This window comes from Carassius auratus, chromosome 1 (assembly GCF_003368295.1).
Source record: "Carassius auratus strain Wakin chromosome 1, ASM336829v1, whole genome shotgun sequence".
Taxonomy (NCBI): domain Eukaryota; kingdom Metazoa; phylum Chordata; class Actinopteri; order Cypriniformes; family Cyprinidae; genus Carassius; species Carassius auratus.
The window spans coordinates 24934159-24960384 of record NC_039243.1 but is presented as its reverse complement, the minus strand read 5'-3'; the positions used below and the strand labels follow the sequence as shown (position 1 = coordinate 24960384).

The window sequence follows — 26226 nt, the reverse complement described above, 5'->3', positions numbered from 1 at the left end:
TTCAGCCTCCAGTTTCTCCAAGTCTCGCTTTCTGACTCGGACAAAGCAGTCTGATCCTACATATCCTTTAAACACACAGGACCGTTTTTGTTTACTGTTAGAGGAGGACAAACGTTACAGTTTAACTATAACTATATAATGCACAGCACAGTACCAAACTTCTGAAATTTAATTGAACGTGAGATAGTTAAAAGTTGAACAGTGACCTCGTGTGGTAATTCTGGCGCTTGCGTTTGTCTTGATCATACTTTATTAAAATGCTTTTTTGACAACAGCTATTTGGAAATTCTCTTTTTATTTACAGGAGTAAAGAAATATCAAACAAATAATTAATTAGCTTATTTAGCTGCTAAACACTTTCACAAACTCTTTCATCAACTTAAGCTTCTCAAGAAAAAAAAAAAAAAAAACTTAATCTCGGCGAAAATGGTAACGTTACCTTTCCTGCAGATGACACAGACGAAACATCAGCTGTATTGGTTGTTTTCATCTCTAAAATTGCTAATTTAATAACGTTGGACGAAAGGCCTCTGACATTAAATGTTTAATATTTTGCGCCCTCCACTGCTCAGCGCATAACAAGTCATACTTCACAACCATCCCCCAAATCCACAGTAAGCACAATAATACAATTTAAAAAGGAAAAATAAATATAAGCTTCTTGATAGACTAAAATCATCTCTTCCAAAATTCGTCCTGAAATAAATTCTACAAAAAATGCTCCGTACTGGGCGAAGGTAAAAAAGATAGCTAGATAGATAGCTAGATAGCTAGATAGATAGATTTATAAAATACTTGAAATACATTCATTCATATACACTACATTATGTGATTTAAAACACAGATTGTTCTAATAGTTCTTAAAGAGTTCCTAAAATCCATAGCGGGTTTTTCGTACGTCATTACGTTGTCTGAGCTAAATTTGCTCCCCAGCCCCAGAAGCACTCCAGTCCGGGATTTCCAAAGAACCACTCAAGTTACACTTCGAATGAGTAAGCGCGGGCCGCTCACTTCATTTGCAGTATTCAGTCTCATTGCATTCTTTGTGTGTGTTCTTGGTAGGTGTTATCTGAGCGCACCGCCTTGCTCACCCTGGGGCGTTCGTAAGCCAAATAACTCGAGTTTTCCACGACGCAGCCGAGCTGTTCGACCATGTCTGTAGGAATGGAGCCCGGTTTCTCCAACGACGAGGTGCTGAACACACGTTACCCGCTTCATCGCGCGTGCAGGGATGGAGACGTCGGCGCGCTTTGCTCGCTGCTCCAGCGCTCCTCTAACCAGGCGGAGCTGGCTGCCGAGGACTCGTTTTACGGCTGGACCCCCATTCATTGGGCAGCACACTTCGGGAAGGTAATAGAAGTACACTGATTGCATAGATGTATGTTTTATTCTTCCGTTCTTTCTCTTCCGGAGATAGAGGCGTGTATGTGCACTGGTTTAGGGAGTAACGAGCGTTTAACATTATTAGTCAGGCGTGCTGTCATCAAAAACTGAACTTACAGCATGTGCATATACAAGGACAACTCAAATATCACATCAATATGAAATGAGTTGCCATATCGTTTGCTCGATAAAATATCGGCAGAAAACAGGTCATATCATTCGCAGGGACTGAGTGCAAACTCACAGACCGGGTAAGAGCAGAGATTAATCACTTAATACGTGTTTGAACTGAAGCATTGGGATTTCTGTCTGAGATGAGGCAGACTACAGCGTCAGTGGCACACATGTCGTCTCTTCTGCACTCTTGACGTATGGATGTAACTCGCAAGTTAAGCTTGATTAAAAAGAAATTAAGCCGAGTATAGACGTTTCTGATTGCTTCTTTGATTCTGGATCACATTAACTATTACTTGGAAGAATCAACTTGCGTGGACCTCAGCCAGCGAAGCCCTTGTAACATTAACCCCCCACTTCAGAAAATAATATCCAGGGGGCGTGGTTGGATCCACATCTAGGGGGTGGAGACGGGTAGGTTTAGGGATCAGGTGGGAGGAGTTGGATCCGGATCTTGTATTGTCCAGTGAGGACCATCTCAGCCGCCAGCCCACCGATTCAGTCATTGGCTGGGCGAAGACCAGTAAAACACCACGCGCCAAAACCGCGATTTGAAAATTCAAATCCTCTTGTTAAAATGTTGTTTGTTGTTGTATTGCTGTATATAGACATTAGTAAGGGTAGCACAATATTATTTTTGACAGGAATGCAAACGATTCTTTGAGGCACTGAAGTAGCCCACAAGGTGTCCCAGTGACAGACCTGTCCACACAGATTGACGGCTGGTCCGCCCAATCAAATGTGGAAAAGTCCTGTGCATACGTTATAATTATTGCTCATTCAAGAACATACAAACAACTTGTATGTGTGAACAAGTAAAAGAAAAAATCCAGGTGGATGAGCGAGGATCTTCCATATCTGTCCAAGCGTGCTCCCGCTGTAAAACAGTCCCCGAATGGTGTGTCCGATGTATTGTGCAGTTCTTTAAAACTTACCAATTGTTAAGCTGACTAAATGTCTTTATGGTAAATCAGACAAAAACTTTGTGAAAACTACATAAGCTTGGACCTTTATACAGTGCTTGACATTGTGCCTAAAGTGGATGTGTTTTTGGAAGTTTTGACATACTGTTGACAGCCTTTAATGCTTGTTAAATTATACACATTTTATTGCCATATTGTTTAAATTGTGTAATGTTACATAATGTTGAGATTATTGACCGTTTTGTTGAAGTCGGTTTGTACTTTCGTGGCCATTCAGTGATGAAAAAATATTTTTTTTTTGTCTTGTGTGGACAGTTACTATTGATGTTATTTAAAACGGATTACCTCATTATGTCTCATTGCTGGCATTCATTATGGAAAAATGGAAAAGCTTCAGTGACGTATCTATTTTTAGCATTATTCCTAATGGAAGTTTACAGAGGAACACTCTGAGCAAAGAACTGGTCCTATGAAATGTGGTGTTTTCCACACTTGAACACATTTGTCATTGGTTCAAATTTCTCCAGTTTAGTGTATTTCTGCGTTTTATTCTAAATAAACTTCATGTTCATCATACACGCATACAACGAGCACATCCTGTCTTTCTGCTCTTAACATCTGCTGATTGTGCAATTTTTACTGATATGTTTTGGCCATGAGGAAATTTCAAACAGCCAAACAAAGGTTAAAGGACTTTTTGTTAAAGTGTTTGAGGATTTGGTCTATTTTTCCAGAGTCTGTTTAATGTCAGGAAGGGATAAGCGAGCCAGAGAACAGGGTAACGAGTTGCTGCATGTTTCTCAATATTAAATACAACACAGCTGGTACCTGACGGCAGAGCAGGAAACATGAGCCTCAAATAGCCAGTCAGAGAGATTGGCAGTCTGTCTCTAACTATTTGATTTCACCAATGTTAAATGTGCTGCTATAAACAACAGCTTGAGCTGAAGTAATCAATCCTTATCTCTTAAATTGTTCTGGAATTATTGATGGTTTGTGTTTTGAGCATGATTTCAATTTTATGTAGGGGGAAAAACCAGGCGCTGGTGGAAAGTCATGTCACTAATTTGTTGATTTTATTTTTCTCTCGGTCACAAAACAGCTGGAGTGTGTTACAAGGCTCGTGCAGGTGGGTTGTGAAGTAAATGCACTGACCACACGGTTTGCCCAGACCCCGGCTCACATTGCTGCATTTGGAGGACATCCAGAATGCCTCCTGTGGCTTTTACATACAGGGGCTGAAATAAACAGACAGGTGGGTACACATACAGTAATTGATAATGTTATAGGATTTGTGATGTCATATACCGGTGCTTCTCAGTAAATTAGAATGTCGTGGAAAGTAGGGGTGTCCATGGTTAACCGGTTAACCGATTAACCGTTAAAAATTGTGTAACCGAGTGAAACATTTTGCTCGGTTAAGTGACGTCAATGGCGTGCATTGAATTTAGTTGTAATACATTTTTGCACCACCAGAGACCGCCAGAGCGCTCCCAGACATTTGTAATGTCCACAAGAAGAAGTCATTTTTCTAATATGAAGCGGGCTAATACGAGTGACGGGGCAAAATGCAAGTATTGCAATACAGTGCTTAGATATACTTCAAGTACAACCTCGTTGTTGTAATCTCAACAGCCAACACCCGGGCATCATTAGGCCGGTCAGGACACACTGGATGCGTGGCGAAAGCATCTCAGCTGTGTGGCGTGTCTGTTTTTAATTCGGTTCCCATGTTAACAGGTTAGAGCTTGCCGACTGCCTGCGTGAGACGCGCGGCTCGACGCGTGCATGCTAGAAATAGAACCGACGCCTTGTTGGAAGCGTTTCCAGGCAAAGTATAATAGGAAAATATGTTTATATGTCATTTTGTACAAAAATACATATTAATTCATGACATTTTGATATTTGAAAGTCTATAGGTTGACATAAATTCAGATATAAATGTAATTTAAATAAATAAATAAATAATTATCGCTTTTCAAATATTGTACGTGTCAAACATAGTCATAGTCATAGCCTTATCGAGGCGGCCGCGGAGTCTGCTTGTTACCTTTTGCCTTATACATTTTAGGCTTATTCTCAAATTCAGATTGTGTTAATGGGCGGCATTATTAGGCAGTTTTAATAGGACAATTTGACCGGAGAGATTAAATTTTGTCGGACATTCCTTTTTTTTTCGGCCAATGTCCGGAAATTACTATGGTTATGGTTACTATGGCACACTATGGTTAACCGAGTATTAACCGCTAAGGGCCTCGGTTAACGGTTAATGAAAAACTTGAGAACGTGCAGCCCTAGTGGAAAGGTTCATTTATTTCAGTAATTCATCTCAAATTGTGAAACTTGTGTAACCGTATTTTTCAGACTATAAGTCGCACCTGAGTATAAGTCGCATCAGTCCAAATATACGTCATGATGAGGAACAAAAAAAACATAAGTTGCACCAGACTGTAAGTTGTATTTATTTAGAACTAAGAACCAAGATAAAACATTACCATCTACAGCCGCGAGAGGGCGCTCTATGCTGCTCAGTGTACTACAGGAGCAATGAGCAGCATCTCTGGCAGCATAGAGCGCCCTCTAGCGGCTGTAGACAGTAATGTTTTCTGTTAGTTCATTTCTTTTGGTTCATGTCAAATTAATTTTGATAAATAAGTGGCACCTGACTATAAGTCACAGGACAAGCCAAACTATGAAAAAAGTGCGACTTATAGTCCGGAAAATACGGTATTAAAGTCTTTGGTTCTTTAAATTGTGATAATTTTTTCTCACATTTAACAAAAACCCACCTCAACCAATTAGAACACTTCATAAGACCAATAAAAATTTTTGAGTAAATTTTTGGCCTTCTGGAAAGTATGTTCATTTACTGCACATGTACTCAATACTTGGTTGGGGCTCCTTTTGCTTTAATTAATTAATTTAATTATTGGCGTGGCATGGAGGTGATCAGTTTGTTGCACTGCTGAGGTGGTATGGAATAGGGCTGCACGATATTGGGAAAAAAAGACATTGCGATATTTTATTTTTCTGCGATATATATTGCCATATTTTTTCTTACAAACAAAAATGGGGTGAGCACATTTTAAATGATTTAAACATCGACACCATCGTGTCAATTGATTAATATGCGCGAGGGAGAGAGAGCAAGACAGCGCTCGTGTAGTTTGAAAATGGCTCGCTCTCTCTCGGTCTCTCTCTTCTCTCTCTCTTAATTCAATTCATATTGCTTTATTGGCATGACATACAAAGGTACATATTGCCAAAGCATTGTACATAGCAGAATAGAAACAAACAAAACAAAAATACATATATATTCATAAGAAAAAAAAATTACATGCAAAATAAATCCATATACATTTCTATAAACAGTGATGGTACTTCTAATGTACTCTCTGTCTGTCTCTCTCACGTGCGCGCTCTCTCTGTCTCTCTCTCGCGCGCGCGCTCTCTCTCCCTGTCTCTCTTGCGCGCATTCTCTCTCCCTGTCTCTCTCGCACGCTCTCACTCTCTCTCTCTCTGTCTCTCTCTCTCTGCCCTGTTAAACTTGCATGTGGTTTTCAGTCCTGTCAATGATAAACTTTCACTCTATGATGGTTAAGCTGTGCAATTAATCCGCGAATCACATTCTTCAAGGGCCGGGGAGCAGCTGGCCCGTACAGTTAATGAATAACGGATCAACTACGACAGCCTACATTGCACATCCTGCGATGTGACTATCGTGGATTTGTACATCGTGATATCAATACTTAAACGACACATCTTGCAGCCCTAGTATGGAAGCCCTGGTTTCTTTGACAGTGGCCTTCAGCTCATGCAGCACCATGGTCATTTAACCGACTTTTGGTGCTTTTGGCAGTGTGGGCAGGTGCCAAATCCTGCTGGAAAATGAAATCAGCATCCTCAAAAAGCTGGTCAGCAAACAGAAGCATGAAGTGCTCAAAGATTTCTTGGTAAACGGGTGCAATGACTTTGGTTTTCATAAAACACAATGGACCAACATCAGCAGATGACATTGCACCCCAAATCATCACAGACTGTGGAAACTTAACACTGCATTTCAAGCAACTTGTGCTATGAGCTTCTCCACCCTTCCTCCAGACTCAAGGACATTGGTTTCCAAATGAAATACAAAACTTGCTCTCATCTGAAAAGAGGACTTTTGACCACTGAGCAACAGTCATTTTTTTCTTTTCTTTAGCCCAGGTAGAAAGACACATGACCCCACTGCCTTAAAAGGGACGCTTATAGAATAATACTAACAGGCCTTCCATTTGCTAAAAAATACTAAGCTATCAATCAGATGACAAAGCATTTAGTAGATTGTGTTCAACAGGTTGTTCAGCAAAGTTTTGATCATTTTGGTTATTTAGAGGTATATAAATACGATAGAGTAGGCTTTATAAGGTCAGTGAGTTGAGATTGTATTATTTTGAGGTGAGATATATGTATAACAGCCTTATGACTCTGAATGTTTGCATGGGCTTTTGCAAGAGCATAGTCCCTTAATAATGAGCTGAAATGTTCAGCATTGAAAAGTCTTTTATTCCACCATAGGACATGCTACTGTGTTCTTCTTTAGTCAGTTAATTTATCTATGAGCCCTGAATGTTGATGTTGGTCCTCGAGGGTTGACCACTGTAGTCTGTGATTTAACCCAAAGGGATATTTACCACTTAATAACAGATGAAGGCAAGCAGACAGGTGAAGTAACAGAATGAAAAGTCATCATACTGTCATCAGTTCTCTTGCTGACCAATCGTGTTTGAAGGCCGAAACTAACACTTATAATGCTTTTTACAGTTTTGCTCTTCACTTTGAGAAGCTGGAGTAATTTATTTAAAAACATATATATATATATATATATATATATATATATATATATATATATATATATATATATATATATATATATATATATATATATATATATATATATATATATATACACACACACACACACACACACACGGTATATACGGTACATGTATACATAATACTCATTAATGAATTAATATTAAATATGTGCAGACTGAATGGCTTCTACTCTTATGTGCTCAGGAGTAAATTAAGAAATATTTTTTTGAATATACCCCATTTTGTTACATTTATTTTACTTATGCCTGATAGAGATGCCGTCACCAGCAAAGCAAGATTGTCCAAACCTCTCAGAATGTGCCTTTGCTAAACTGTTGGATAAGGCCTGTCTTGAGTGTTTAATGTCAGGAAGGGAGATTATGTATTATCTCTGTATTATTGCTTTGGTTTGAGAGGAAGTGAACGAGAGATGTCCCTGTTGTATTACTGCAGAAATATAGGTTTGACCTATTTTTGTGGCATTATTTGGGTTATTTAATGGCAAATGAACCTCTGTGCTTTAGTTTATACCCTTTAGGGGGAGCTGTTGTGTTAGTGTGAAGAGTTCAATGTCGTGGATATGATTCACTTGTAGAATATTTGTTTAGATTCCCTACTTTAGATTGATACCAACCAAAGATGCAGAAATAGCCTTTATACAGCTGCTGATTTTATAAGTTTGCCCACTTACAAATAAATGAAGGGAATGTAATTTTTATGGTAAGTTTATTTTAAGGGATAGAGACAGAATATCAACCAAAAAATCCAGTTAAAAAACACATTATATAAAGGTTAGAAATTGATATGCATTTCAGTGAAGAAAATAAGTATTTGATCCCATACCAATCAGCAAGAATTCTGGCTCCCACAGATTGGTAATGTGGAACACAGATTAGTCCTGACACTTTAAGGAGTTACTCCTAATGTCAGTGCGTTTCTACAGTATTTAGTAGTAGCTTATCAGTGATGACTGTCAGTTTATGAAAGTGATGTGCTCTGCATTTAACCCATCCAAAGTGCACACACACAGCAGTGAACACACACACACACACACACACACACACACACAGTGAACACACACCCGGAGCAGTGGGCAGCCATTTTATGCTGCGGCGCCCGGGGAGCAGTTGGGGGTTCGGTGCCTTGCTCAAGGGCACCCTAAGTCGTGGTATTGCCAGCCCAAGATTCAAACCCACAACCCTAGGATTAGGAGTAGGGATGTCAAATTTCGATTATTTCCATGATCGATCGTCGTTTAAATTAACGATCAATTAATCGATTAATCGTTAACCATAATACTGCAAAATGCGTCTATTGTAGGCACGCAGTCAGCGGTATGACAGGATGTGCAAAAGCCACACACACACACAAAACGCTTTCTCACTTGAATTAAAGAGGTTTTAGTCTGAATAAAATGCTAGTAGCAGGATTATAAAATGAATAGATGCGATTATGATCATTTGATAAAATGAAGAGAGCGCGCCATACTTTTGAGGTCATTTTACTTTGTTGACAGTTTCCAATCCCGCACGGAGAACGCTGAACGCGCCTATTTAAATGGTTTTGTAGTGCTCATTGTTGTATTTTAAAGCACAATTGCAATGTTTTCAACTGACATTATTGTATAAAATTATCCGAAATGTGGAGCGCGTGTGACTGCGCTGCACATTAAGTGAACTACATCGGCGCTGCTGCACCAAAACACACTGTTGCTCACATTAATTTGATCCTGCTGGATTCTGTCCTAGAAAATGTCAGATTTTTAAAAATCCGGCATACAGCGCATTAGATCGTGACAGTGCATGCATGCAGACGAGGATGAGCGAGCGCGGCTTTGGCTAGATTTATTTGGAGGTTATTGCTCATGTCTCATTCGGCACAAATCGAAATGTTTCCATATTCGCAATGTATTTGAATGTTAAACTATTATTTATAATGTAAACTAGGCTTGTACTTAAAACGCATTCGCATATAGACGGAAAAGATGATCCTCTTCATATGAGCAAAAACGTCCTTGGCATAACAGCAGAGTGGACCGGTATACTACGGTCTATTTAAACTGACCAGTGTAACCTTTTAAATGTTTAGTTGACTATTTTATTTTGATAATGAACAGACTGCGATGTAAGTTTGAATCGCTAGAATATACGTGTGCAGCAGGCTCCGGGGCGATCGAAACAGCTGAGACATTAAAAAAAATATATATTTTCCGCAAAAGTGTTTACTTTCATTTGTGCACACTCACAATAAAAACAGAAGATTTGTGCTCTTGTAAAATAAAGCAAACAAACAGAATGCGTTGTCATTCTTTTTTTTTTATTGTGAACTTATGGAGCGCCCACACTTCTGTTTTAAATCCGTTAATCTTAATTAGCCTATTTAAGTCAGATATATTTCGCATAGCCTATTTAAAAAAAAAAAAAAACACATGAAAACAAATTATTTTTATGTTGGGCCTATTACTTAGTAGGCTATAAATTTTCCTTAAAGCATCCCATTTTGTCCCAGGGCTTAGAACCTGTGCCCTAGTCAGGTCCATGCAGAAACTTGTGAACAATGCTCGGCGTCACCGTTTAGTGACAGCAGTGATAGCTCCAGGAATGTGTCGGTCACAGCGCCTATTAATCGCTGTTTTGAATCCAGCAATTATTTATTTAGAAATGATAAGATCTGATTATGACAAGTGTGGTATAAAAACTTTGTTTATTAGAGGAATAATAGGTTAACTGGAAAATGTTAGATCGCGACCATGCTTTTGGACCCCATAGTCTTCATTTACGCGGCTTTGTTCTGGTTTGCCGGTTGGTCACGAAATTCCACAAATTCAGTATTAGGCATTGTTTCTTTTCCTAAATCTTCATAGTCTAACCCTCTAATTTCCAAGGTTTATTTTATTATCTTTCGCTTTTAATAACTGTTTTCGCATCTCTTACTGTGGTAAACATGGGAAGGGAAATTAAAGATTTCATGAATTAAGAATTTGTTCGATTTATTAATTTGTTCCCTTATTTCACTTAAATCATGGGTTATTTAGGGAACAAAATTAATGAAACATGGACAATTGCCACATTAATAATTCGTAGGAATGAATTAACAAGTTGTAGGAATGAATAGACTACCTGTCCTGTCACTGTGTCCCGCAGCCCTGCAAAGCGCACGATATAAAACCGTTATCTGATGAAATGATTAGTAACTACATTTCTATTGCATTTAATGTTGAAGAACTTTTATGTTGTTTCTATTTTAATGTACTTTAAAGTTTTAATCACATTAAAAGCTTAATTTGTACATTGTGAATGAATGATGATGCTTTTATATATCGTCATCGTCACTCACAGCCGTTCGCACGTGTTGAGTGAGCATGAGCCGCACGCAGCCCAACATTGAAGCGGTTAACCGACCATCGATAGCCTTAATCGATTGCATCTCTTATCGACAATTAATCGATCATCGATTAATCGTTGACATCCCTAATTAGGAGTCAAACTCTCTAACTACTAGGCCATGACTTCCCCAACTGCAGTCACAAATTATGAGATGCATTATTTTAATGCTTGGCAAAAGAGATGTGTTTTTAATCTAGATTTAAACAGAGAGAGTGTGTCTGAACCCCGAACATTAACATGAAGGCTATTCCAGAGTTTGACAGCCAAATACAAAAAAGCTCTACCTCCTTTAGTGGACTTTGCTATCCTAGGAACTACCAAAAGTCCAGCATTTTGTGACCTTAGGGAGCGTGATGGGTAAGTCTCACCAGGTGTGGCATTAACAACCCCTCCCTCAATGTGGAAGACAAAGGAGGATGTGATGGACTTCAGGAGAAACTACGTTGACCACCCCCCACTGACTATCAACAGCTCGACTGTGGAAAGAGTCAGCAGCATCAAAAAACCTGGGGGTGAGCATCACAGAGGATCTCACCTGGACCACCAACACCATGTAACGGTCCAAGAAGGCACAACAGCACCTTTCTCTGCCGGCTGAAAAGATCAAGTCTCCCTACACCCATCCTCACCACATTCTACAGAGAAACCATAGAGAGTGTGCTGACCAGCTGCATCACTGTCTGGTACGGGAACTGTAGTGCAGCAGACCGCAAGACCTACCAGCGGACAGTGAACACAGCTGCAAAGATCATCAGTGCCCCTCTCTCCTCCATCCTAGACATTTTCCTCACATGATGTTCCAGCAAAGAAAACAGTATCGCGAAGGACCCCACCCATCCCTCCCAGAGTCTCTTCCAGCTCCTATCATCAGGAAGATGGTAATGGAGCATCAGAACCTGCTTCGCCAGACTGCTCAACGGCTTTTTCCCTCAGGCTGTGAGAGCCTTGAACTCAAATCACCCCGCCCTCCTCTGAAACCCCACACAAACCCCATACCTCCTGAAACATTAAATCTTTTCCCCACTGTAGACTCACACATGCTGATGGTTGTTAAAAGCATTTTTAGTGTAAAGAAATGTTCAAGTGATGTTGTGAAAGCCCATCTAAATGTGTGTTTTTCATATGGTTTTAGGATTATGTGGGTGAAGCACCCATTCACAAAGCAGCACGGGCTGGTAACATAGAGTGCATTAATGTCTTGTTGATCCAAGGAGCCAAACCGGAGTAAGTCAATGTCTTACTGTTTTTTTTTTTTTTTTTTTAATTTATTTTTAAATGCATTATTATGTGACTTTATGTAATACTTTATTATGTGAAATCACAGTGTGAAAGAGAATCTCCACAAAAAAAAAACACTCTGCCATAGAGCCTCATTTTGATTTTGACAATCTAGTGAAACCAGGTATTAAAAAAAAAAAATCCAATTCCAAAACACATTTCAGTTCTAATAACAACTGCTAATTGTAGTGTACATCTATTTAAATTTAATTCATTCAGTTAAAGTGATACTCCATCTAAAATGACAATTCTGTCATAATTTTCTCATCCTCATGTCGTTCCAAAGTTCCAGACTTCTGTTCATCTTTGAAGCACAAATGAAGATATGGATATTAAGATATTAATATTTTTGCAGCATTTTTTTCTTTCAAAAATAAAATTTACCAAAATTTAGTAAATAAATACTTAAACATTATTCTAAAGTAAAGAGGGTGAAAAATTTTTTTGGAGGTGGGGGGGGGGGGGGGTGAACTATCACTTTAAAGGGGCTTTCACAGTGGCAGTTTAGTTTGTTCTGCTTTATGTTCTTGGATGCAGCTAGAGTCAGCGGTAGGCTAGCAGAGTACTTTTAGTGGAGTTTTTTCTTAATCTAATGAATGTGTTGATCTAAACCTGTTGTCATTTAGCTTAAAGATGAATTTTGTGTTTAGTGGTTTCATTTTTTGTTAAGATGAAATTCAATCAAAACAAACGCAAATTTCCTCATTTTTTCCCCAAGCAGATCAGAGGTCTCTTACAAATCTTGGCATGCAATGTGGATTCCAATTTAAAAATGTTCTATATGAGAAATAAAGCATCCCAGGGCTCAACATTAAGGATTATTTTTACTGACCCAGTCGCACTGTAGTTGAATTTTTTATTTGCCCAGCAACAAAAAAAATATATATTTTTTTTAATTGTTTTTGACCTATGCAACCTTTTATTCTAATAAACTAACTTATTATGACAGTAGCATTTTAGATACCAGTTTAATTTCACAATTCTAGTTTCCATTTACAGTACCACAGGAAAAAGTACTAGCCTAACTAATATAAAGTAAAAACATAATTATTATTATTATTTAAGGCAGTGACTAATAAAACAGGAATGAATAAACAAATTAACACACATTAATAGGGCTGGGTAAAAAAATATAGATTTCTTGATTTTATTCTATTGCCTTTTTTATTATTATTATATCGATCCTGAAGTCCCAAGAATCGTTTAGTCTAGCCTAGTCAGATAATGAATGGAACATTGTAGCGTCCCTCCCGTCCAATAAATTGCCATAAGCTTTGTCATTTGTTACTTTTGATATGAAACAAGTTCTGTCCATTTTATTACAATATTCAAATATTAAATGCTGTTATGGTGCTGTTTAATGTGGGGTGACAGATCGTTGTGAACTGATAGTCTCCTTTGCTTTAATAGCAGTTCTAGCATGAAATAAACATGAATAAACATCCAGAGACATGTTAAAAGAGAGTACAACTTATAGAAATCCATATCCTGTCTTATGTATTCACGCAATCAGGGTTTCAATCGTGGGAAGACGACGGTATCTTGTAAACAATGTCATGTAACGTCACATTTACCATGGAAAAACACATTCAGTGAACTCATTAGTCTACTAGAAAAAGTAACTCTAGAGACCAAATGAATGGTCGTAGAAATGTAATTGTGTAAGTTAAAGAATTAGGTAACAATAAAACATAAAATATTTCATAGGGCCCTAAACATGTAATGTATGTTAATCTTTTAATAAATTGATGTGAAAATTTTGTGAGATATATATCCTATATCGAGATATATTTTTTGCTCCATATCGCGCAGCCCTACTTGGATTTAAAAAATTGATGAGACTTGAAACAAGTGCAAATTATAAACTTTAATGATGACCCAGCAGTGACAAATCAGTCAACTGTCCCGAGTGTGTTTCACGCTGACCAGGGCCATCGGGCAATCCTTATTGTTGAGCCCTGTATCCATTCATTTCATTTTTTTTTTTTCATCTGTCAAATGAAACCACTCTCGCCTTGACTAGCCAATATTTTGACATGCAAGATTTAATGAATTTTCTGTAATGGATTACTAGAGACCTCTTAGAAATTTCATGACATTTTCCTTTAAATCAAGTAAGTGTATGAGACAATCTTGAAATGAATACAAGTCTTTACTATTAAAAAATATTAAGAAATTAATAAATAAATAAATGCTTTTTGGGAGAATGCTGGTACCAAGTGCCAAGATGGGTGGTGGATGGTTGAGTAATTGTGCATTTGTTTTAAATAGTTTTGCAAGTAACCTTAAGCATGATGCCTTGTGTTTGTGTGTGTTCAATGAGATGTATTGTTTATTAGATTGTCTTGAAGAAATGCCTTTTGGGTCATTCCATGTCAACTCAACAAGAGGTCCCATCTAAAAAAAAAAAAAATGATATTGATATTTTTTTCCTGGTAAAAGAAATACATAAATGAAAGCCAAAATATCATTGGTGAGCAGTAAAAATGAAAATTTTCACATGAAATTTAGAGCCAATTTAGGTGTGGGTAAAAATATATTGTATTCAAGCCGCAACAACTACATTTTAAACCAGGTACATTTTATATACATTTAGTTATTCTATGCAAAGTGACCCACATTTGGATTTCAATGATTGAAAATTGGTAAAATGTAACAATTTGGACATGGAGCTGCATTGAGATCCCCATATCTATGGGTTCGAGCCAAATAGGTCCTTTAAAATGAAGATTTCAAAATAAATTTAGGAGTCAGAATCTATCGAGAAATCTTTAATTACTCGAGTTACGTGCACGCAAACTTTGGAAAAATACAATTTGTAGTACCAAAATCTAAAATGAAATTTAAATATCTTTTTAATATTTGCACGTTATAAGCGTGCAAGTCAGCAGATTTTATTAATAGTCCAACAGTTTCCTAGTACCAACAGTTATCATTTTTACCCACCTGTAATTTGGCTCCAAAATTGTAAATTTGACCGCACTACTAAATAATGTATTGCTGAGTAAATGTACATCTACGACATTTAAAGGCTATGGTGCAGGTTAAACACTACTTTCGATTAATGGGTACGTAAAGCAGTCAAGATATGTATATAAAGTTAGAAATGTCTCCAAAATGGTGTTAAAGTCCAGTTTTTGTAGTTTTTGGTTAGTAACGGTTATTTTTTACGCAATTCGGCGATGACGTCACATGAGGTAGACGTGCTGGAAGGTAGCCCCAGCCTTGCAGCTCAGCAGCTACTAGAACTAGTTCTAGCACTCAGTGACTATGGCGTCTAACTGGGATGAGGAAGAGGTGGAAAGACCCACAGTTAACATTTATGATGGCCCACAGCCATATAATTTCGAACCGTTTAGACGTGACAGGGCGAATGAGGAAATACCGAGAGCCGATGGCAATCAAAGACAAATAAATGCATGGTCAGAGGAGAATGACTGGAGAGTTGGTGAAGTGTCCTGGTGAGTTGCTACCATTTAGAAACGAAGCAATGACCGCTGGAGCTAGTAGTCTGTGAACAGCAGTGCATACAATAACAACTTATTTTGACTTTCAACATTATTTATATGTATTCATGAAAATATTACCAAAATAAAAAATTTGAGCTGGAGAACTTTGTGAATTTTTGTTTATTTGACATGGAATGACCCTTCTGTTTCCAGATTAGCTTAACACTGAAAGTTAACTGAGTCAGAGTTAATTAAGTTAAATAAATTATACAATTTTATTTGTATTTTTTTTATCCGGTAATGCCACATCCAGACTGTTATACTGTTCATAGCCACATCAGTCAGTACATGGCACAGCAAAGATCAACTTGCATCAACAATCTGGAAAACATTATTAATAAACAGGCAAATATCCTTTTGTTGTTAAAAGTTCTGTAATTTTTTTTTATCTTGTTTAGATTGAAATCATTTTCTCAAACATGTTTGTAGTGATTGAAGTATCTCTAGAACAGACTGATTGATATAGAATTCCCCCCCCCCCCAAATTTAGTTGAAACAGGGTCAGATATACCTGGAAATTTGGTGTGAAAATGGCTTTGCACACGTTGGCAAGTTTCTCATCATAAAAGCCAACCATAAAATTAAACCGTTAAAATGTCACTGAAATTAACATGTCATGAACTTAATTGTAAAGCTGAGTTACATATTATTTGTCTTAAGTGTTTTCTGAAAAACATAAAATTCTAACATCTAAAATTTTTAAAATACATCAATTTGTAGACACATTTGTTAGTACACTAAAAGCACTCAATGATTTATCTGCTGATATATCTGTCAAATACAACAATCAGACTGTGACTGATTTCTTTGTTTGATTATGTAATTTAAATGGCCAAGTTCCAGTTAATAGACTCTCAATAGAAAACTAAATCAGACCTATATTATGGAAATTGCCATTATAACAGTGAGTAAGACTTGTTAGAATATTTTTCCATAGTCATGTCCAAACCCTCAATATATAGGCCTAGCATTACAGCAGTGCTTCATTTTGTATCAGTCAAAAATGTTTACCTTATTATTTCAAAATCTGTTTTCGCTAGGGCTGTCAATGTATTAAACAAGTCTAAAGAGATCAAATTTGTTACCATTAAACTGTAATTTGTGAAGAATAACTACATTTTCCCAAGTTGATACAAAAATTATTTCATACTGTGTTCGACTTATAAAGACCGGTTGGAATAATTTTTTTTGCAGGTTTCAGTACCAAAACATACTTTTTAATATATAGGCCATGGCTTTTTAATTGTATTTGCCTTGTTAACAAGCTCCTAACTATCTGAAAATGCAAGAGTTATGAGGAAGTCAGATCTGCACACAGTCTGTCTTTAAGAAAGCTGATCAGGGAATAGATCCCCAAAACACAGGATACTTTAAAGAAGGATGTGTCAGCACTTTATATAGATACGATTCATGAATGTCTGCTTGTTTTTATGCATCTTAGATGTGTACTTGATCATATGTTTGAAATCATCTGAGACCTTTCTGTTTAAAGTAGCATGTTTACAAAAAATTATATTGAAGATCCATTGTGAACCATTACAGAGAAGGAAAATCCCTACACATCTCAATGTTTTGCAGTGGTTGAATTTGAACATGACTTGATTTTCTCAAGTAAGCCCAGAAAAGGGGGGGAAGCATTCCAAAAACTGCTGCCACACGTTCTTCAGCGAACACCCTTACATTGAGTGTTCACACTATCGCTTCCTTCAGTATCTACACACTGGCAATCTGTTGAGGTATTTCTTGTGGTGATTGGTTTTGATTCTAGGAGAACAGTTATGATAGCATTTAGATCTGCATGCTTTGTCTAGTCAGCACTGTCTTGTTACTTATCCTGCAATATTTGTTTTCTCATATGTTCTCAACTAACAATTGACAAGGGGAGGTTCAATAATAAATGGTGATCCTACAATTATCAACTTGAATGTTAGGATTACAAAGAAAATTATGTACCGTATTTTCCGCACTATTAGACGCACTGGATTATAAGGAGCAACTTCAATGAATGGCCTATTTTAGAACTGTTTTCATATATAGGGCGCACCTGATTACAAGGCGCATAGAATAGAAGATACTGCAGTCAAACGTTTGACTGGGTTTGCGTTATGCATTCACTAGATGGAACTGTGTTAAACGGAATGTCAACATTTTGACAGAGCGCCTTGATCCATATATAAAGTGCTCCCGATTATAAGGCGCCCTGCCATTTCTTGAGAAAATTAAAGGCTTTTTTAAGTGCACCTTATAGTTCGGAAAATACGGTATTAAAACGTTAAATGCTTCCAAGGGCAAACAGTGTAAGACCTCTTCATTTTCAATGCCAGAAAATGAATTGTAGCAATATGTCTTTTCTGCTGTAATACCATCTTTATCCAAAACTTCATTATTTGTGCTGAGGTTTCAACCATTAGATATAGCAAATAGCCATAACATTAGTTTTAGTTTGTTTGCAATTAAATGCATCTAGTTTATTTTTGATGTATTTAAAAGCCATTATTTGACAACTTTTGGAAAGAAGTGTTCAATTTGAACATCTTCCGTTCTTTGGAATCATGTAATCTTGACCTAACCTTTTAGAGCATTAATTTAATGAATACTGATAATAGTAACATGTATTTGAAATGGACAAATATGCTTTTGAAAATCAGCTTTTTTTAATAAGCGAGATGAATGGTAACAGTTAAAGGCAAAGCATAATGAACTGATTTAGAAGTGACACAAATTTTATATATTTAAGTTATTTCCATTAGAGGTCGACCGATTTATCAGTTTTACCGATTAATCTGCACCGATAGTTGATTGCTGGAACAATCGGTTATTGACACAAATCCATGCCCATGTTTTCTGCGTTTCGTCCGTTGCTGGAACGGCTGAGAAGGCATCATTCCATCCGAAACGTTTGTCTTTCTGTGGCTCTAATAAAGTCTGTATGCTTCATTTATAGAGCTATAATATAGATCGCTCTTTCCGTTTGCTCTGTTTTTTAAACGCTGAACTTCAAATCTATTGTTCAGTAAAATGTACATAGCCTACCACTACTACTACTAAAATGAAACAAACATTATTTTTTGTAATTAAAAGAAAAATAAAATGTTTCATGCTTTGATTTGATAACGCTAATTTAAATACACACATCATTTTTGAGGGGAAAAATCTTTAGGCTTCTTTAAGAAAAAAAAAAAGATAAATATATTAAGTTGTTTTATGCATTCAAATAATTAGACATGCTAAAACAGAATTTGGTAACAATAAAAAAAAAATATGGTCAGAAAAAACAATCATGTAATTTTTGTTAAACTTTTATTAAACTGATTTGAAAATGTGTAAGTTTCATGATTTTATTTAATTAGACTTACTTTACAATTAATACACTTAAATTTAACTATTAAAAAGGAGTGGAGAAAAATTAAAATGGAAAAAACTGAATCCAGAAAAATGTAATAACATAATTTGGAAATAAATAAAATGGAATTTATTAATATTTTTATTATTACTATTATTACTATTACTACTACTACTATTTTTTTTGTAAATAAAGCGCTTTTTTCAGTATCCATTTTAAAAACGATCAGTTAATTAATCGGTATTGGGCAGTGTGGTCCAACCAAGCTATCAGTATCGTCAAAATCCAACATCGGTCGACCTCTAATTTCCATTAGTGTTGTCAAAATACCAGCAAAATTTTTGCAATTCTCTAAAACATTTTTTAATACTACAGCCAAACACTGATTAGCTTTCTATTTAAATGTGTTAGCAATTCTGATTAATAAATGAGCAAAACCACAAGTAGGAGTGCGAAAATGCTCTATATCAGCACAACTGTGATTCAACTGCAGTTGCAGATGGTGTAACAATGTAACCTGCACTGAAATCACCATCATTAACACAGAGAAATACCAAATACTATTATTAAATGCTACTATTATTTATATAAAATATTACTTACTAATTGATAGTATTTAATAAATGGTAATATATGGTATATGAGTGCTGAACTGGGCCGGCCTGGGGCTCACATCACAGAAAAAGTGCCTATTTGAAAATGTATTTTAAAAATCTTTATATAAATAAATCTGAAGATTAAACCTGCTCTTAAAACTACATTCTGACACACAACAGTAGTATTTGTAAAATTATAGTGGGTTTGCTCCTCCCATAATGCTTATTGGGACAAATGGTGTAAGCAGAGCAATACAAATGTAAAATGCTTATATACTAATAGAATCTCACACGGCTGGAAAGACCTCTCAGCCAATCAGGAGCAGAAGTAACTGTAGTTTAATTGTAAAGTAAATAATAAATTAAAACAATGCAGTGTGGCCTTTGAGTATTCATTTTATTAAGTAAACATTACTTTAAAACAAGTAACACAATAAAGATCAGTTCTGAAGTGGTCCTGAAGTACTAGGGGTCTTATTTATAAATGTTGCATTCGCACAAAATCAACATATAAATTGCGTACACAATTTTTTCAATCACATATTGGGATTTATAAAAAATAAACTTGCAGTAAATATGTAAACACCATAAGAACATTCTAGACCATGTGTATGTACTCTTTTTCCCGGAGTGAGAAAAGTAAAGAAGTAAACAGATTTTTTTTTTTTTTTTTACACATTTACATTAAATATTCCACTCTCATTAATGAAGATAAGCAATAAAATTACATAGTCACAACGCAGAAGTTAAAAAAAAAACATTTAAGTTGGATGCACTTAATCACTTTTGCTGTGGCATGTTATGTTTTAATGACATTTAGGAGACCTATAGGTGCACAATAATTAATTAATCTTAAACTGCAGATATCATGTTATGATCAAATATTTTTAGTGAGAACAATGATCAATGATTCACACTTACTTCGATATTATGGCAGACACTCTGGATTCGGTGGTCGAATGGTCCATTGTCTGGTTTGAATAGGTTCAGTGATAATAGCTTAAATGGACCCCAGCTGCACGGAGGTGTTGATGTCGTGTGAAGGCATCTCCACAACATTATGAAAAATACCACTGTATTAGAAAGATCATTTGCACATTTCCTTTTTAAAGGGGGGGTGAAATGTTCGTTTTCACTCAATATCCTGTTAATCTTGAGTACATATAGAGTAGTACTGCATCCTTCATAAATCCAAAAAGTCTTTTGTTTTATTATATTCATAAGAGAAAGATAGTCTGTACCGATTTTTCCCGGAGAAACACGACCGGCTGGAGGCGTGATGTGTGGGCGGAGCTAAAGAATCACGAGCGCGAATAGGCTTTTGCGTTGAGAGCATGTGGAAGCTGTGACATTACCGTGAGGGAAAACCCATCATCCAAAACAAACCATGGCTTACAGTCAGATTCAGCCGTTTATTTATGATCCAGAATCCGATCCCGAGGCTGAAACTGAACGAGAGCAGCAGCAGCAGCAACGACTCGCTCCGAGCGGGGGCTCGAACCCGAGTCTCCGATGGGAGGGGACGCACTAACAAGGAGGCAGAGATATTTGAAGCAGTTTTACTCACCGCCTGCGGTTCCAACACACGATCGTGACCCTTTTTCCTTGGGATTGCATCATCCCTAAGAAATAAACGATACGCAAATCCGTCGTCAAACTGGGCCTTGTTTGTAAAACAAGCATCTTCGAAATGCAGGGAACAAACACAAACACTTGCACAACTCTGTTGATGCTCTGTAAAAATAAACTCCATCCACTGGTCCCTTAATGCTGTTTTTTTTTGGTAATCTGTGCAACCAAAAACACACTTCTTTTGTGACTTTTCGCGACGCTCTCGCTCTGATCAGTGAAATGTCTGTGCTGCTCAGCCTCGCTATACGGGAGCGCGCGCTCTTCCGGCAGAAGTGCCCTAGGACCCATATAAGGAAATTCCGCTCCATCTAACGTCACACAGAGCCATACTCGGAAAAAAAACTTTCCGAAACTTGTGACAAACCGGAAGGAGTATTTTGGGAACAAAAATACTCCTTCAAACGTACAACTTAATTTTTGAAACTTTGTCCATGTTTAGCATGGGAATCCAACTCTTTAACAGTGCAAAAAACTCAGTATGCATGAAATAGCATTTCACCCCCCGTTTAAACATTTTGTCAGTGACGTGCCACTGCAATAAATATAGGCCTATCTGTTTCCACTAAAATAGCTAAAAGATGTTCACCTTATCAGCAAAACTGCAGAAAATACAATTGATTTGAATTGTTTAAAATAAATAAAATACTATTTGGCCACTGGAAAAGAATGAAAAACTCTTATTTTTAAATATTCATCCGAAAACTATTTTAAACAGTTTAGTTTTTTTAGATATTTTGATATATATATTTTAAAACATAAGGATACTAGATGATTTTAAGCAACAAAAATTGTGTATGCCACAAAAGACATATATAGTCTGAATCTCATATTTCCTTAACGTCTTGTACCTGTGACGGTGTTAAACATGGTGTCACGTGAATGTGCATGGAAATGATATGCAGATGAGGTTATGCATAGTAAAACTGGGCATTTTTAGCTGCATATATATATTGATTTCAGGGAGGAGACGAGGTGGAGATGCACAAACACACAATCTTCCCCTGACTGGGATTTATAAAGGGATCTTTTGCGAAGGTTCTGGCAAACACATGGTTTAATAAATCTGAAAACTTTTGTGCGTATACAAAATTTAGCTTTTGTGCATGCGTGCACTTTTAGGATGAAATCTACAGAGAGTTTTATAAATGAGACCCCAGTCCTTTTATATCTGGCATAGAAATGGTTATTCTTAACTACAGTGCAACAGGTCCCTGCCTTAAGAATTGTCTGGCATTGTCTGACGTTTTCATTTAATGTTTCCTAGAAGATAAAAATATTCAAGTCAAAATACTTGGAAGCATTTAATATTTTATTAGATATAAATGGGATGTTTATGAAGGAATGAGTGAATGTAAGCCAATCATATACTTTTTTTGTTTGTTTTGAAAAGTTGAATTTGTCTTTCTTTATATTTTGAAGCATTGTTATGTATATTTATATTTATTTTCACTGTTTTGTTGTTTTCCATGTAAAACCATTTTGAAAATACAAAGGGAGAGATAGATGGGTTAAACCGAATTCATAAATGAACCAACTACTGACCCAAATGTTATTCCTTCTCATTATTTATTGTGTAGACATTGCAAAAGACAGAAGTGGTCAGACATTTGTTAGATTTGGGGGTGGTTTCCAGATGTTAATTAAGGCCTTGTCTACACGAACACGGGTATTTTCAAAAGTTCAGCTTTTTCTATGCGGTTTCGTCCACACACAAATGCAGTATCAGATCACTGAAACCGAACCTTTTTGAAAACTCCTGCCAGGGTGAAGATTTTCAGAAACACTGATTGCAGTGAAACCGGAGATTTTGGCTTGTGATGTTGAAGTGCACACTGTAATCTCATTTATTTGACATCAGATTGTGCACCGCTATCTCCTTTGTTTACACGAGGCAAGTCTGTAATTGGACAGAATGGCTTTACGGTTAGTGTTTTATCAGCACTTGTTGGATTGGCATGCTCTTGACCGTGTTTTTATAGCATGTTTTTGCGTTTTCAGGAGGAAAAGTTTATTTATTTATTTTTTAAATGGAGGTGAAAGTCTGTTTATAAAAATACCCGTGTACATGTGGACTAAGCATAAAACATGTTTAGGATCAAAAAAGAATCCATAATGATCATAATTCTTAAAAAGGCACTATTCAAAGGCTAGAATCTTTGAATATCAGTGTCACACAGAAGGGGCATAATCTTACATCCATGTGACAAAATGGCAAACATTTGACATTAGAATGTAATATGACTAATAATCTGGTCCAAACATCTTTTATCCATTTACCATGTTGGTTCATGTCTGAATTCTCATCAAGTGCGCACACTGCATTTGGAGATAAATATGCTCTGATTTTTTTTTTTCCTAATGATCAAGGCTTTTCTGTTTTTTTAACTACTTCTTGAAATAAAAATGAACTGCCTTGCCTTCAGTACTTTTAGCATGACAGTTATTCAATAAAAGCATCATGTTGGATAAATAGTATTAAACTTGTATCATTGCTTAATTGTGGTCACAAAAATTATTTGTAAGAGAATTTTTTTTTTTTTCAGAACAGTACTATTTCCTATTGCAGTGTGTGTGTGTGAACAATTAACTTTTTGGCCCTTTCCTAAAACTAGCATAGAGAGTAAAAGGGAAAGTCTTTGAAATGTAACAACATGATTAACATTATAAGTGCTAATTCAATAAGACCCGACTAATCTTTGTTTTTTACCCACTATGCAGCTTGAGGAATGCAAATGGTTTGACTGCAGCAGATTTGGCCCATGCTCAAGGCTTCCATGATTGTGCTCAGCTCCTCTCTAATATGCACAACCAGCTAACTCAGCTAAATGTATTTGCCCATAATGGGACCAACCATTCACACATCCAAGGCTGCAGTCTTCTGAATGGGACAGCCAATAGAAAAAGATTTCTTGATTACACAGAGCCAAACCACGTGAAGAAAGCAAAAACTGAGAGTAAGTCAGTCTTGTAGTGCATTTTAATCACTTGCGTTTGTGCACAAATCAACACAAAATCAAGGAGAAAAAAAAAAATCTGACTACATTGCATGCTTTTCATTCAGGCATGGATTTTTCAGCGAAGACAAACAATGGAATTGGAGAGGAGCTTGAGATTATGAATGTGGAATCAGCTGCTGAAGACCAATCAGGTGGGACTAGACCTTCTCCACCACAGTCTATTGAGTTTGAACATCATGAGGACAGTGTTTCTTTGAGGAACCCCTCTCCCACCCAAAAAATGTTGGAGCCCCCATCTGTGACTTCTGTTCCTGGCCCCTGGCTATGGACAAACTCCTATGCATATTTATGAGGGCCAAGCCATCAACCAGTTCCCTCAGGTTTATCAACAAGCTGTCGATGCAAATTATTCAGCTAGTATATTTGTATTGGACTTTTTCAGGCTGCTGAAATATCTGCAATATAATCATAGTTGGGGTGAGATGTCCATTTTTTTTTTTAGAAGCTGATATTTATTTTCAAAGTATGCACACACTTGACTTAAATAACAGACTTTACCAGTACTGTATTTGCAAAGACACCAGCTAAAATAATACATAAATACATCTACAGAGTTGCTAGTTTTCTTGACTTTATTTCCATTAACTTTTGCAATATTATCTGTATATGGTTATTCTGAACACGTTTTGTAAAATTAGCTTGTTGTAAGCTTAATATTGTACAGAAGGCTTGAACGTAAAAGTTATATTTTATGAATCTCCCAGCCACATATTTCACAATGAAAGCATCAACTGATTTTAGGATATTTCATGTCATATTTACAAGTTAATGAATGCATTGGTTAATATTTTACTATGTAATTGTGCTTCCATCCTCTATTTTAAAGATATTTAGATATTTTGCCTGTAATATGCTTGTTTATTTGAAACACTAAAGCATTTTTTAGGTTATTTGATGGCGTTTCTGATTTAAAAAAAAAAATCTTACTGCTGACTTCTACAATTAGTGTTCAAAGTTCAAACTCTCATTGTGACCATTTGGAAGTGTACTGTGTGTGTGTGTGTGTGTGTGTGTTTGTTCACTTGTAATAGTTGATTCAAAACAAAATTACATTGTACACTTTGAAACATGAGCAAAAAGGTGCTCATATGGAAAATCCAGTTTATCAATCTACAAGAATGTACTGGGTACAAATGTTTTGTATTTCTGGTCTGGCCCAAGTTCATGTGTAATCAAGACCATTTGCTCTTCACATTCTGACGCATGTCTTGTTTTGAATGACAGATGAAGCCATAGCCACAGGTTTGAGGAATGGTCATGGGCAGCAGAACGGTTTTACTGTCAACAGCTTCGCCACAAATGGGCAGTGCAATTCATCCCAATTCAATGGGGTCGAGACCATTCCAGCTGAGTCAAGAATGGACATGTGTGGCTCACTGCACCTCAATGGTAGCCCAAGCAGCTGTGTATCTCACCGGCCTGCATGGGATGCGTTCCTGCCTGACTCCGGTGAACATCTGCGCTATGGACACTACCATGGTTTTGGGGATACGGCAGAGAACCTGGAAGATGCTAACAGCTGTCAGGAGCATAGCACAGTCGTGAAGGTAGAGCAGCATTATGACCAAGAAGTTCTCAGTGCTGTGCAGCTGTTCCATGGATCATAAAGTGAAAATGGTTTCCGTCCATTTAATTACAAAATTGCTGGCAGCACTATCCACCTTAAACTGAAGGGTTATCTTGCACCTTAACGCAGGCTGTTTTGTTTTTGGATTTTCTTTTTGATAAAGGGGACAGTCTTTCTACCAAAGGGGAGAAATTGTATTGGCATTTTGTATCTGAGCTAATGCTGACTCTATTTTATATGTATGTGTTTGACCTCAGCCTAGATATCTGAGTGTATTTCTTTTTTTCCCCCTTAAATGCAATGTTAGAATGTTAAGTAGTGCAAGAAGTTGATTTTTATGTGGATGAACTGAGTTTGTAGTTTTGTGCCAATGAATATTAGCTTTTTGAAAAAGGAGACACTTTTATATGACTGTTTTGTTGTATTTGTTTTTTTTTTTCCTTTGAAGCAACACTTACATGCTGACTATAAAAGTGTTTTGTTTTTTGTTTTCTGAAAAAGAAAGCTTAAGATGTATAACATTCCTTTTCTTTGTTCTAATTAAAAAAATCTAACTCAAAA

General features: G+C 36.6%; 1 protein-coding gene across 2 annotated transcripts; it reads left to right on the top strand.

Annotated features, from left to right (window-relative positions):
- Positions 1-894: 894 nt before the first annotated feature.
- LOC113105449 (ankyrin repeat domain-containing protein 10-like) lies at positions 895-26226 on the top strand. 2 transcript variants are annotated; one of them, XR_003292361.1, is made up of 6 exons: positions 895-1350; positions 3583-3735; positions 11856-11947; positions 23800-24035; positions 24143-24515; positions 25323-25480. XR_003292361.1 is itself a non-coding variant. In XM_026266523.1 (6 exons), exons 1-6 carry the CDS (start codon positions 1153-1155, stop codon positions 25703-25705), a joined length of 1149 nt encoding a protein of 382 aa, XP_026122308.1. In that variant the 5' UTR covers positions 907-1152; the 3' UTR covers positions 25706-26226. The 2 variants fall into 2 exon arrangements, 1 of the variants encoding a protein (XP_026122308.1); XM_026266523.1 differs by having other exon boundaries at positions 907-1350; positions 24143-24229; positions 25323-26226.

Bases quoted from the DNA above. Each gene is read 5' to 3' on its own strand.
- LOC113105449 (XM_026266523.1), top strand. From the start codon at position 1,153: ATGTCTGTAGGAATGGAGCCCGGTTTCTCCAACGACGAGGTGCTGAAC. The intron at 3,736-11,855 runs GTGGGTACACAT...ATATGGTTTTAG, and splicing joins GGGCTGAAATAAACAGACAG to GATTATGTGGGTGAAGCACC. The intron at 24,036-24,142 runs GTAAGTCAGTCT...CTTTTCATTCAG, and splicing joins GAAGAAAGCAAAAACTGAGA to GCATGGATTTTTCAGCGAAG.